Genomic DNA, 13743 nt, shown 5'->3' on the forward strand with positions numbered 1-13743 from the left:
AAAAGGGCTAAAGAAAGCTTTTTTACATTTAAGCATCAACTTCTTCCTCCACAAAGACATTAGATGGCCTCCTCTGTACCCCTGATGACAGGTTCTGACACTTTCGCACACGTCAGTAAAGATGAGCATTAGAATCATAATTGAATTAGGCATCGAGCTCAAGGCTAAAAGGGAACTGACAACTGTTGTTTCTCAAGAGTGCTGATTCCAAAAGCAAGTCAGTCCACATAAACAATGTTTAAAAAAACCTTTCTTCTGTTATTGCTCGGACAATTTACAGCTGTATCGTAAAGATAAATGTGAGAAAGCAAAACAATTCTTTTGCAAAGCATTGAATGTTGTGGCGCTGCCAGCTGAGGAGCTACGGGAAAGTTAAACTGTGCAAATAGCAGCGGTGAGTCATGTTTGTTCATTTTCCATTACAGCAAAATGCCACCAGCAACACTTAACTACATGCTTGTTTACATCACTATCTTGACTTGCCCGTGTTGTTTTATTGCATGTGTCACATCCAGTTAACACAGTACTCCCTGCACTCTGTTTGCATTGTTTGTCATACGTACAGTGCCTGTTTCCTGCTGGTGAATTTAATTAAATGTGCTGCTACAGTGATCTGATTCTTATCTTAAATTTATATGAAAAAATGGAGTTTTGTGAACTACAGCATTAAAAATTACTATTTTAAGAAAGATTTTAATGGCAGCAACAGATCAGGGCCATGTTTGCTACTATGCAGCATCAGCTTCACTCAGGCCATAAAAGTCTGGGATCTGAGGAGACCCGCTGCTGGACCTCAGGGAGAAGAGCACTGTTCCAAGAACTGCTCAACAGTCCTGTGTCTCCTTGTCATAGTCCTCATTTCATGACGTGCCAAATACATGATTTTATTGGGTGAAAACTGTGGACTGCAGGTGAGTTCAGCACCCAGACTTTTCTACTACAAAGTCATGCTACTGTTATAGATGCAGTTATGCACGTCCTTGTTGAAATATGCAAAAAATCTGGATGGGAGCATGTCTGAAAGCTCTATGTATCTGACAGCACTGATGCTCCTTTCCAGACATACTGCCAATACTGATGAACCCCCATATCATCAGAGTTGGAGGCTTTTGAACTGAGTGCTTCCTCTCTTCTTTAGTTCAGAGGATGTGGCGTCCATGTTTTAAAAAAAAATACTTTTTACATTTTGATTTATCTGACCACAGAACAGTTTTCCACTGTTCTTCAGTCCATTTTAAATGAGCTGTGGTCCCTTAAGATGAAGTCACATAAGACCTCTTTCTATGATAGACCTGCATTTTTGGATGGCACTGCAAACTGTGGTTTCTGGAAGTGCCCATGCACCATTTTCCACAACAAAATCATGCCTGATTTCAGGGTCTAACACGGGGGAACAGGTTTTAGATCTCACCCTGGGTCAGCACACCTGAATCAAAACTGGTTCATTACTAGGCCTCTGGAGAACTTCAAGACATGTAGAGGAGGTAATTTAGCCATTTAGATCAGATGTGTTGGATCAAGGACACCTGCAGGACACCGGCCCTTGAGAACTGGAGTTCCCCACACCCACAGTCCAAATGATTTTCAGCGTGTCCTTTTGTGCAGAGATTTCTCCAGTTTCAGAATCCTTTGATATTATATGCTGTGCAGATGAGAGATTCAAAGTCTTTTTACATTTTTTTATTCAGAAACCTGAGGTAAAATAGCCTAATTAATGATCAAAACGATGTTTAAGGATTCTTCATCAAAGATGTGTAAATGTGCTGAGATTACTGATTTCCATCCACACAGCTTGTGGACAACCTTTGGGATTTTCTAAGTTAAAAATATCTGAACGTCACTTAAAAAGAAGCTGTCAGTCCCATCAATCGTTATCTGTTAATCACTGAACACCCACACATACAGCCTTACAGTCGAAGAACAACGAAGCGTGGATCATCCGGTTGTTACCACACACCTGCAGACATGCAACAGGTGAAAATATTGCAGTTTGCGCTCCTCTTTCACATCTGACTCCATGGTTTACATGTGCTGTTGCAAGTGTAACAACAGGCATGAGTAATGTGATGCATTGTGCTCTCTGTGTATCCTTGAGCTCTGAAAACACCCACAATGCATCATTTCCACCCAAGGTTGCAGTCAAATAGTCAGTTTTACCTCCTCAGGGAGGCTCCTAACTGAGGTTTTTGAGTTGCAGCCCTGATAAGAGCTCAGTGGATTCTCTGCTACAGAAAGGTGCTTCAAAAAAACTTGAAGTCACCTATAATCTGATTGCTTACGAAAACAATCAACAGCTCTAATGTGAGTCATTGCTTCTGCTGTATCTTATGCCATAACTTGATAACATCTAAACATGCTTATATGTCTACAGAGTATACAGCCATACCAGGGCATACAAAGAACTATTTAAATGTGGTTAAATTCTACATTGTAAGTTGGTAGATCCAATTTTGTGTGCTTTCAGAAGCTAAGCAGGGTCAGGCCTGGTTAGCAGTTGGCTCGGAGACAGCCTGTGAATATCAGAGGCTGTAAACTTGAGGTGACTGTAGCTCAGGTTAACTGGAACATTGATGTTTTGATGCCTGGCTGCTTCAGTCTGCATGCTATTGGACTGTGGATGTTAAATAGAAACTGGTGCATGAGGCATGTTGTATAAAGCACTTGGATAGACTAAAAAAGTGCAACACAAGAACCAGGTCATTTACATGTTTTAAACTATTCTGCCATGAAATGCAGTACATTTGGAAATGTGGGTTGAGCTCTATATGATTCATCAATGATCAAAGTTAAGTGAAGGGTGTGTAACTTGGTTAGCTTGGTTATTTCCTCATTTTGGGTGTTCCAGCTTTTAGGATAATCTTTAATTCTTAGATGTCAGAGATGCTGAAAGTGGATTATGTCTTCAGTGGGAAAAAACAGGAGTGGACAGCAGGATGAGCAACATTTGTTAAGGATTCATTTCATTGTTGAGACTGTGAGCCCTTTGCTTTAATAAAATGCAACACTGGTGCTAAAGTCTCCAAAAGTTGATTCTGTTCATCTGGACGTAGCGTTTTGTGGGAGAAACGTTTCATCACTCGTCCAAGTGATCTCCCACAAAACGCTACGTCCAGATGAACAGAATCAACTTTTGGAGATTTACTTTCCTGGATGATCGAGAATGCATCAAGATGGCACTAAAGTCATTTTTCTCCTTGATGGTTAAAACTTATACAAGTTATATGAAACAGCATGGCAAGAACTCATTGGGTAAAGAATTTAAGATGCACTTTTTTGTAGTCCAATGAGGAAATTGTAGCAATTATGTGAGGACAGGAGTGCTCTTTCCCTGAGTCTTTATGAACTCTCCTTCATCTCATCATGCTTCAGTCCCACAGGAGTGCAGACTGGTTGGTGACACACTGCTAACAGTCGTTAGGGAAAAATCTGTATTCCCCAAGTGGTTGTTAGAAGCTGCTAGCAGTCACTGTCAGTCACAAAGAGGGTGCTTCTCTAAAAACCTACACGTTAATGCTTTGGTTGCTAGTGGTTTGCATGGAAGTTGCCACACTGAGACATTTTCATTTGAAAACGCATCTTTTTCTCTTCGTTCTGGCCTTCTTACCACACTGAGAGGAAAATGCAGCGTTTTGAAAACACTCTCCAAAGCGGATACATTTGAAAACACCGTTTTCACGTCACAGTGTGGACAGCCTTTTTGAAAATGATGACACATTTTAGTCATGTGATGCAGTCATGTGTCCAATTAAACTAAGATAGCGGAGGGCATTATACAGCAGCTCATTAGTCCATTTAAAAAAATGGCTTTTCCTCGACATTTTGTCGCGACGTTTCAAAGAGTCGGAAAGTAAATAAACGGCAGACAGAAATGAGGCAGGTTGTTCGATGTGAACGACTGAAAATGATAGCGTGGACGCGGAGCGTTTTCAGACAAAAATGCCGCTTTCAAATTTATCCGGCTAGTTTGGACATAGCCTCAGTCTACCCCCTGAATTTACTGACTTTCCTTTAATCAAAACTAATTTAATTGGTTTGTCTGTGAATGCAGGCCACAGGACACACAGCTGACAAATATACATGACTTACTGTATGAACCCCCACTACCCCATTTCATGTTTATGCTTACAACCAACAAAACACAACAGAGAAGACCTGTCTTCTTCCCCAACTCAGATATCTGACCGTCCCATTGATCCTTACCTAGGAATCACTGAACACCCACACGTCGAGTGTCGAACAAGTCAACCATAAAATACATTTTAATGAAAAACAAACAAACGGGGATGATCGTACTGTTTCCAAACACCCACATATATTCAACAGATGTTTGGAAATGTTGTTGAGTCAAGTTTTGACAAGTTCAGATCTCAGTAATGATCCTGTCAGCTGTCAAGCTCAAGCTAGTAACCAGCTCAGGCAGTTAAGTATTAACTTAACTTAAGATCAATAAAAAATGTGTCATAACAAGGTTTTGGATATGACTTAGATTTTTGCCTAACAGAAGGAACAATCTGAAGTGTTGCAAGATTTAATGGCAGAAAAGACACTTAGTTGTGCAATTTCTTGGCACAGTAAGAATATTTTGTCTGGTCAGAAACTATCTGCTAATGTATATCCACAGACATATCTAAGGTGACATTTGATGGCGTCCTCTGTATCTCTGACATCTGATATGTATCAATAAAGATGCCGGTTGACAAACATTAGAATGGGTTCTGTGTTTTAGGCCCAGGAAGCTGCACAAGAAGAGGCCTCCCTCAATTGATGATGGACGCCCAGTTATTTTGTTCTATAAGGCGGCCTGAAATATGACAAAAACCACTAACTTCTAAAAAATATTTCTTCCCTGTGCACCGTTTGAGCTCCTCTTTCACATCTGACTGCACAGTTTGTATGTGCTGTCATTGTTCCACATGTAACAACAGCCAAAAGTAATGTGAAGCATTGTACTCCGTGTTATCTTGACCTCAGAAACACTCACAAAGTATTATTTCCACCCAAGGTTGCAGTCAAATAGTCAGTTTTACCTCCTCGGGAAGGCTCCCAACCGGGGAATCTGAGTGGCAGCCATAAGATCTGGATCAATTCTGCAGATTCAGTGTTAAGGAAAGCACAACCTGTAATATTGTCCACTCACCCTCTTTTGCTTTGAACGTTCATTTATGTCTAATTGGATGTGTTCAATTTTCTGTCAAAAGCGCCAAACAGTTTCAACTTTTGCCAGCTGGTTGTGTCACGCCATCAGTAACTCAATAGAAAGATTTTGTTTTCTGCACATGCAAAACAGAGAGTGTTTCAAAACCCAAACAAAACTCTTCTCCAAGCTATACACGTTGGAATAAAGAAATTACACTTGACTTCTCTATGGTATTTGCTTTGTTTTAACAAGGGAAGAAATTCCCATTCAGCCATTTAGACTCCCAACCGCTGGTTTCTTGTGAATATGAAATCAATTTGACTTTCCAGGACAAACATGTGGATGAATGCAGGCTTGTGCCAATATGCAACAGAATCAATGTACCAAGGAAATTCAGAGTAGCAGTCAATCAACACGGAGTGGTTTATCTGTGATGACACATACTCGACGCTGGCCACAGTAACCAAAAACAAAAGCACGTCTGAGTTGCTGTGCACGTTCAGCATGCACACAAGCTCTGGGATGTTGAAAGCTAAGAAGTCCACTTTGATGTTTGTTCTGCAGTGCAGGGATCTTCTGTCTCAGCATTGTGGTACGGGCTTTTATTGTAATCCTCTGTTCATAAGAACTGTGTGCTGTATGAACCAACTTCCTTTTTTGACTTACAAAAGCAGATTCACAGTTTTGCAAGATGAAGTGAGTGTTGTTGCTATTGTCGCTGGTCATTTAGAAATACAACATTAGCCCCGACTTCCCTGTTACAAAGGTCTGATTTCTCTTTGTGCTCAGACTCAGATAGCAACCAGTCAGCCATGCACTACTACCACCTGCTTCATATGATTCCTAAAAGCTAATTGGAAAAATAACACAGCGTTGCTCTCCACTTCCAGTTAAAGCTTTCACTTTCTGCTTTTCTTCTTGAGATGATTGAATCTGACTTTTCATGTGAACCATTTCATTTTCTCATTTCACAACTGATTTGATTTTCAGTTTTTGAACATTTTTTATTGTGAGCTTATTATAAAAAAAAAAAAGAAGATGAGCGTGCTTTCAGTTGCCGTATTGGCAAGGTGGTGATCTGAGCTAAAAGTTGATACCACTATGCTGACAGGACAGGTTTCTACTTGTCACCGTGAGGTCGTGCTAAACAAGTGCAGCTGAGACTACAGTCTCATCGGTCTGCAGGTTTCTGGTGACTTTCTATTGATTACATTCACATTTTGATCTGATGATGGTGCCAAAGGAATAGTTCAGGGATCACCAACGTGAGAGGAACAGAAATGACCCTTCCAAAGCTTTATACTGGGCCTTGATGTGTCCCATTAGTTAATACTACGTCTGAAATATAGACAGTATAAAAGATGGAGACAGTGACTGTGATGTTTGGTTAATAAAATCAAAGGTTTTAAAGTCCTGAGCTGAGCGTTTTTGTTCTGGATTGGAAGAGAAAAGGCCAGATATGAGTGTTAACCCAAACACACCGCCTACTACTGACGAGTGACAAGTCCTTAGTAAGCATATCCTGGATAATCCTCGCTGACTCTTCATCATTCACCATACAGTTTTGTATTTAATATGAACTGAAACCAGTGACTGAGCTCATTAACCTCAGGAGTGTCCAACTCCAGGCCTCAAGGGCCGGTGTCCTGCAGGTTTTAGATCTCACCCTGGGTCAACACACCTGAATCAGATGATTAGTTCATTACCAGGCCTCTGGAGAACGTCAAGACATGTTGAGGAGGTCAGTTTGCCATTTAGAACAGCTGTGTTGGATCAAGGACACATCTAAGACCTGCAGGACACCGGCTCTCGAGGCCTGGAGTTGGACACCCTTGGCCTGTGACGAGTTGAGGGTTAGGGGAGATCTAATAAATGTGCTAAGCACTACATGTGTATAAAAAAAAAATAATAATAATTTTAAGTGTAGTTTTAAAGCATCAGTGCAGAAGTTGTTGAGATATTTCAGTCAAACCAGAAATATGAGCTTCACATCGTCACTAGAAGAAAAGTCAGAGAACACATGGCTGTGATATATGGGGATGATGAAGGCTCATTATTACTTAGTGAACAATAAGTGAACAATGTAACCTGCGTGCTTTTGCAACATCTTTCTCTCAAACCAATGACTATGATGTAAACACTTCTATATCTCTATATTCAAAGTGAAATGTATTACTTGAAAACAGGTTAAAAACATTGACCTCTGCCACAGGTGGCTGCTGTTCAGGGGGTAAAGCAAATCATCTGCTAATCAGAAGGTTGGTGGTTCGATCGGTGGATGCTCCAGTCAGCTTCCAAATATCCCCAAGTTTCTCTGAACGTGAATGTTAGACAAAAATCTAGAAAGAACACATCACATATAATTTGATTTGCATGTCACAGAGTGAAATAAGTATTTGATCCCAACCCAGGCAGGATTCTGGCTCCCACAGAGTACCATCTATCAATCCCTTACCATGAGGCGTGAGCTCCAGGCTGAGGACAACCGATGGTCATTTCACATGTTCATCTAATTTTTTTCTGCATTACTTCTGGCTGATGTTCTGTCTCCATTAAACAGTGAGCAAACCTACAAATTCAGCAGAGGATCAAAAAATTATTTCCCTCACTGTGTATGAGGGGACAGCTTGGACGCTGCCACAGTGAACCATGTGAAGGAAGCCAACTCTTCACTCTTCACTCACACATTTACTGTAGATTAGTTCATGTTAATGACACTGATGCTTCAGCATCTTATTAGCTTTATAAGAGCCATAGTTGGAGTCGAGCAGCTGGCCCCCAGTGACGGGTTCTTGGTTATAGACACTAAACTTTGAAGAAAATATTTAATGTTTCCACCTACATGGCAGAATTACACACTCATCTGTGCATCTATAATCAAGCACAGCTCCAACCACTGACAATGGTGTTGTCTTTGTAGGTATTTATTCTTAAACAATGATCAAATTCAACTTTTTGGAAAACTCAGAAGATCAAAGTGACTGTCAGGAGAAACTGAACTGGCCTTTAAACTTCCACCCCAGCAGCTACATTTCTGAGGTCAACAAAGAGACAGTCATTAATGAAATATCCTGTATGTTTAACCAAAGTGAAAAATACACGGCTGTGGTATTTTACTTTCTAAAAGCAACTGGTGCTTAAAGCATCATGACAACATGATCGAGTTAAAGCAAAAGAATAAATGTGCTCCTGGTTTCTGATCACTTTTCATAACATCTTTATTGAATCTGTGTCTCAGTTTTAAACATATTTACAGATAGTTTCATTTCATTTCGTTTTTTCGTTTTTTAGTTCAGTAAAAATACAAATACAGAACACTCAGTTTTCAAAATCAGCGCCGCTCCCAGCGACTCGATGGCCGTGCAGGTTTCAACTCGGGCTTCCTCCTCGTGACATGTAGGCGGTGATGATGTCAGTGTGATGTCAGCGACTGCGCTGTAACTACGGACTCTTAATGGACACGATTGTTGAATGAAGGAAAATAACACGGAGGAAATAAAACGCAGGAGGAATGAAACAGTCCTACGACCTGATCAACACAGGAATGCTCTGAGAGCCTCTCTGAAATTTTAAAGGGGGAAAAAAAAAACACCACAGCTGAAATTTTGCTGCATAAATAAAATAAACCAGAATAAAAGTTACCAACATTTCTACTTCTGCGTTACATTTTGTCCAAAAACAAACAAACAAATACAATTTTCTAGATCGATCAAACATGAGCAGCGTTACGAAGAAGATCGGCTATGACTGTCTGACATCACATTAATGTAACCCCCGTTGTCTGCTTCCACTCCCAGTGTTGGAGTTAGTGATGCTAATCGACTCCTTCAGCCGACATCTGTCTGTGTTTGTGCTGTAAAAGCAGCAGGAGCTGTTGGTTAGCAGCCCCGCATCACACAGTATGGCTTTACTGACAGACGACCAGCAGATCTAGTCTGCAAATCCTACTTTCATAAAAGGAAATGTTTGTTTCTTACATTTTGGCGAGAGGACAGGAAGGAATACGCAAAGCTGTCACAGCATTTAATAAATGTGGCTCTTTTTGTGCTGTTATCTTTGTGTCCCAGCAGTTCAGGGTGATTTCTCTAAGTCTCCATAATGTGTGTGCAATTACAAAACCTACTGACCTACTACAAAACACAAGACGAAAGCATAAATGCAAAACATGAAGAGCTCCTGGCTAACACAAAATGACGTGTTAGCCAGTGTTTCCTGTTTCTGTATGGTGCTTGGCTTGTCTTGCTGGTATGTTATGTCTGATGTTTATGTAAAGACTTAGAGCAGGGGAGTCAGACATAAGGCCCAGGGACCAGAATCACACCAACAAAGACTCCAATCTGGCCTGCTGGACTGCTTTGGAAAATGGCAGACACACATTTTGGACTTTTAACTATATTTTCACAAGTTTCACACCTTTTCCTGCTGACATTCCTTCATGGCCATTCATACAACACCAAAGTAATTAAGTAATAGATAAACAATGAAATGACAGAATGTTTTCTTTCACTTGAGTCTACAGTAAAAGAATTTTGTGTCATTCATTTCTTAGGTTTCCTTCATTTACTACAGCTGCACTTTTTACCATGTAGATCAATGACAAACTTTCGTGAGTGAACTTCCTTTCTTATATTAAGATATCTCTGGGATTAAATGTGCAGGTAAACGTCTTTACACTGACTGAGTCCAGCCCACTTAAGATCACAGTGGGCTGCATGTGGCCCACCATGTAAAATGAGTTTTCTTTAAAGCATCTAAACAAATCTGTGATGTTTAATACTGCTGTTGTCTTTAAGACGCTCCGCATATGAACCAAAGCAGGAGCGGTATCTGGTTCTTGTGTGTCGGATAATCGCTTGCACTAACATTGCTATGATATGAGACAAGCTTACTCACATGTCTGCTGCCCTTTGGGACTTTTTAATGAGTCAGAGAACGGCCCTTAAAAGTAGCAGATCACATCAAACGTTTAAAGCCTTTAGTCAGATTCACATGGGAGAACTGTATCATTCTTTTTTCCCCCCAACATATCATTTTATTTATTTACTTTTTATTTTGCAGACTGCATTACATTATCTGAGCAACCCGAGCAGTAAATCCATCACGCTGCATTAGATGTACCACGAGGAGCTGTGTTAAGAGTGATAACTGGAGGCACTGCTGTGCTGCTAACGGAGCTGCACAAACTTCCATAAACAAGGTCAAGATCTTGACGCGAGTCAGAGTACGGAACGAGCCCTGCTGTGACTTTCAAACCTCAGAGAAAAATGGCTCGAAAATCTGGGCAAAAGATGTGCATCTGGAATCAAACGCATCCCTATACTGGAACTTCAGGCTTGTCCCTGACCTCAGGCAGCACTTACAAGTTTGACTCTGATAAAGTAACACAACTGCAGCTGCATACAGAAAGTATTATGATCTAATATTAACTGAATAGCTTATTGTGCATGTAGTGTAATAACTCAAGTGGAACATGTTTGATTCCTTAAAAATTTATGTTTTTAAGAGTCCGACCAAAACATGTGCTTTAAGTATGAAACTGAAGCAAAGATTTAGGTGGCAAATGATGCATCCGACTTATGAGGTGGGGTGGGTGTAGATATAGGATGCCAGCAGGAGACCATAAGGTATTCTAAATTTATTCACCCTTCTCAGTGCCACTCCTCTACCAACCTCTTCTTCATAGTCTTCCCATTAAAAATGCAAATAAATGATTTTCACCAGGTTTCATATTAACCACAAAACAAACATTCCTATACATAAAGCATGGTTACCCCATCACAAAACGTAAGGGCCTGAACATAATGTGCCTGATTGATGAAAAGCTGGAAAATAAGATGAGACAAAGGTTTACAGAAGCTGTGAGATGATGGGGGAAAATGTGAAGGACAGAGATTTAAAAAGAAGAAAAAGCAGCATTGAATCCTATAGCAGCAGAACGTTTTTTTAAGGAGGGGAAAGCTGCGGCTGTGTCTCTACATGGAAGAGGATCAGGACTCATGTGGAGTGGTGAGAAAAGGGGAGGCCTCCTGTAGTCCCCGTCTAATTACTCTTCCACTTATGATGGCCAGTTTTTCTGAAAACCGAGGATCAGAGGAGGCGGTGACCACTGCCACAAACTGCCCTCGCTTTGATGATGTGTCCATCTGCTAGCAGTTCCAGGTTGAAGTTCATCCGATGGAGGTTAAACAGGAAGTGGATTTGGGTGGGAGAAGCTGAGGGCTGTGATTCAACCCTGTGTCCCCAATATTGATTTGTCCAAAAGGAAAAGAAAGAAAAAAACGGTTGTGTTAACAGACCCTGTAAAGTCCTGAAGTCTGTCTGCTTGGAAACAAAACAAAACAAAACAAAACAAAACATGACACTTTCATCAGTTTAAGTGTCAAAGTGTTTTTGTAATCCTTCATAGTCAGCTGTCAGCGTGTCAGCTTGAGTCTGCATTGGAGTTTCTTCAAATAAAGACTAAAAGTGATAACAAAAAAAAGCTAATCACGCCTCTGGTTTGGAGCTCTGTCCTTCAGTAAAAAGAGTCGATTCAAGCCAAACACGAGGCTGAGCAGCACACCCACCATCCTTAAGATTCGAGCAGAGAAGACAGATCGACAGAGTCAAAGAGTAAAACATAGAAGTAGAGCGAGTAAAGTAACAGGTCCTCTCGCTCTGTAGTGGTCTCTCCCCACCCCCCGGGTTGATGGTCTCAGTTAGAAATCAGTTGAGAGTCTGAATTGTAAGTTTGTCTGGTGTTCGTGGGTGGGTTTTTCTGGGTAGGCAGGCAAACAGGCCCCTGGTGCCGTGGTGCACAAAAAAAGTGCCAGCCCGTTTACCGCTGAGCGGGCTCGCTGCCGGGCAGGGTGATGTTTCCCAGGTGGAGGACTGGCAGTGGGTGAGCCTCCGTGTTGAAAACCCAGTTCTCCAAGGGCAACAGGTCATCGCTGGAGAACAGCAGGTACAGATACCTGAGAGAGAGGATGCGGGTAAGGGGAAGGACGTGTGAGGGGTGGTGGGTAATGGGGTGAGGAAGAAGAAAGAATTGCATGAGTTAGGTGAATATAATGTCAACAGCTTCGTCATATCAAAGTGGGAAGTGTCAGCTTAAACCAACAATTTAAATCCTAAACCTCTGTTTAATTTAGTGTTTTTACAGCTGTTGATTCACATCTGTTGTCATGACAAAAAACAGCCACAAAACCAAAACAATTATTATGATTATCACACCCGAACAGCACAAACTGCTCCACATGTTGCGAGAGAAACCTGAATAAATACACAGAACAACTCTATATGCAGTATGAGAGTTTACTGCAGGAGGCCGGGAACTCGTCCTAAACACAGTTTACACCGTGACTGAGAAGCTCTCAATTTCATTAACATCTAAGATTAATTAAATTCTCATCTAATTTTTTTTAAAGATTTCAACTTGCTTGTTCACTTCTTAGCTCCTAAATTCTTGACATAAACTCAGACGCTGGATATGTGTGACGATCAGCGTGACTGGCAGCCAATCAGCAGCCTTAGCTGACACTTAGCTGCTGTATTGCTTTGACGCGACTGGCTTGAAGCCAGCAGAGACAAAGATTGAGAAGAGACAGACACCAAAGTCTGCATAACACTGAGCCATTCAAATGTCATCCTCTCAGAGAGTTAGCAGACAGTGTGGCGTGCGACCTTTAACGACTTCAATACCAAAGACGGATTTTATTGGCATCTGATGCTTTGTGGGTGTTAATTTTAAACCCGTTATACTTGCAAATGAAGAGCTGATAAATAGCTTCGTGTAAACACGAGAGCTGACAGGACCGGCAGTAAAACTGAGCTTGCTTTGTTTTATGATTTTCTTTGGCCTGTCAGGCTGTCTGAGTGACAGTCACAACTGAATTACATCAGGTTATAAATACTGAACATTGTCAGGAGGAGATGGCATTCAAAGAGCAGCCAGCAGAGGGAACCAGAGAGCTACATCAGTATTCAGTTCTCCCACTGCGTACGAGCCTTCAGTGAGAGCCTCTTCTCCCTTCATCCATCAGTGACCATGATGTGCCACAGAGCCATGGCAGCTTCCCTTCACGTTAGCTGACTTTATTTATTTGTATGGCTGTAAAAATATCCTGACACCTGTTCACTGTCCCCAGAGAAAAGAAATCACAACAATAACCTGGTGAAATGACTGGTTCTTTGTGTACGAGCAAAACAAACAAACAAAAACAGCGAGTCTCTCTTGTCCACACTATAGACAGTAAACAAACGTTGGATGAAGCCTCTGAGTCTGAAAAGTGAAGCCAGCTAATTAGTGCCTTTAACCTGCATAAATACCTGTAGCTGCAAAAAGACGTCTGTCTATGGGAACGTGTCCGTTTGCCTGGACCTCTGTAAACACTTTGCTGTTGAGTTCATGCCCTCAGTGGTCACTCTGCAGTGCATTTGGAAAGCATTCACAGCGCCTCACTTGTTGCACATTTTCTCATGTTACAGCCTCACGCCAAAATTCATTTTTCACCTCAAAATTCTACACAAATCCCCATTATTGAGAAGATGAAAAAAAGTTTGCTTGAATATCTTTTAAATGTATTTAAAATAAAAAACAATTAAATAATTGGCCGCCTGACTAATCT

The 13743-nt window shown here is 41.1% G+C and overlaps 1 protein-coding gene across 3 annotated transcripts in view; it reads right to left on the reverse strand.

Annotated features, from left to right (window-relative positions):
• Positions 1-8337: 8337 nt before the first annotated feature.
• man1a2 (mannosidase, alpha, class 1A, member 2) overlaps positions 8338-13743 on the reverse strand; it is a 149810-nt gene continuing 144404 nt past the window's right edge. For all 3 annotated transcript variants that reach the window (XM_085435334.1, XM_085435336.1, XM_085435335.1), the window contains exon 14: positions 8338-12090. In XM_085435334.1, the coding sequence (XP_085291460.1) occupies positions 11955-12090 (136 nt within the window). In that variant the 3' untranslated portion in view covers positions 8338-11954. The remainder of the gene's footprint in view (positions 12091-13743) is intronic.

Source organism: Copadichromis virginalis, linkage group LG16 (assembly GCF_057382275.1).
Source record: "Copadichromis virginalis isolate Kocher_CV1m ecotype Utaka linkage group LG16, C_Virginalis_male_GT1.1, whole genome shotgun sequence".
NCBI classification, from domain to species: Eukaryota; Metazoa; Chordata; class Actinopteri; order Cichliformes; family Cichlidae; genus Copadichromis; species Copadichromis virginalis.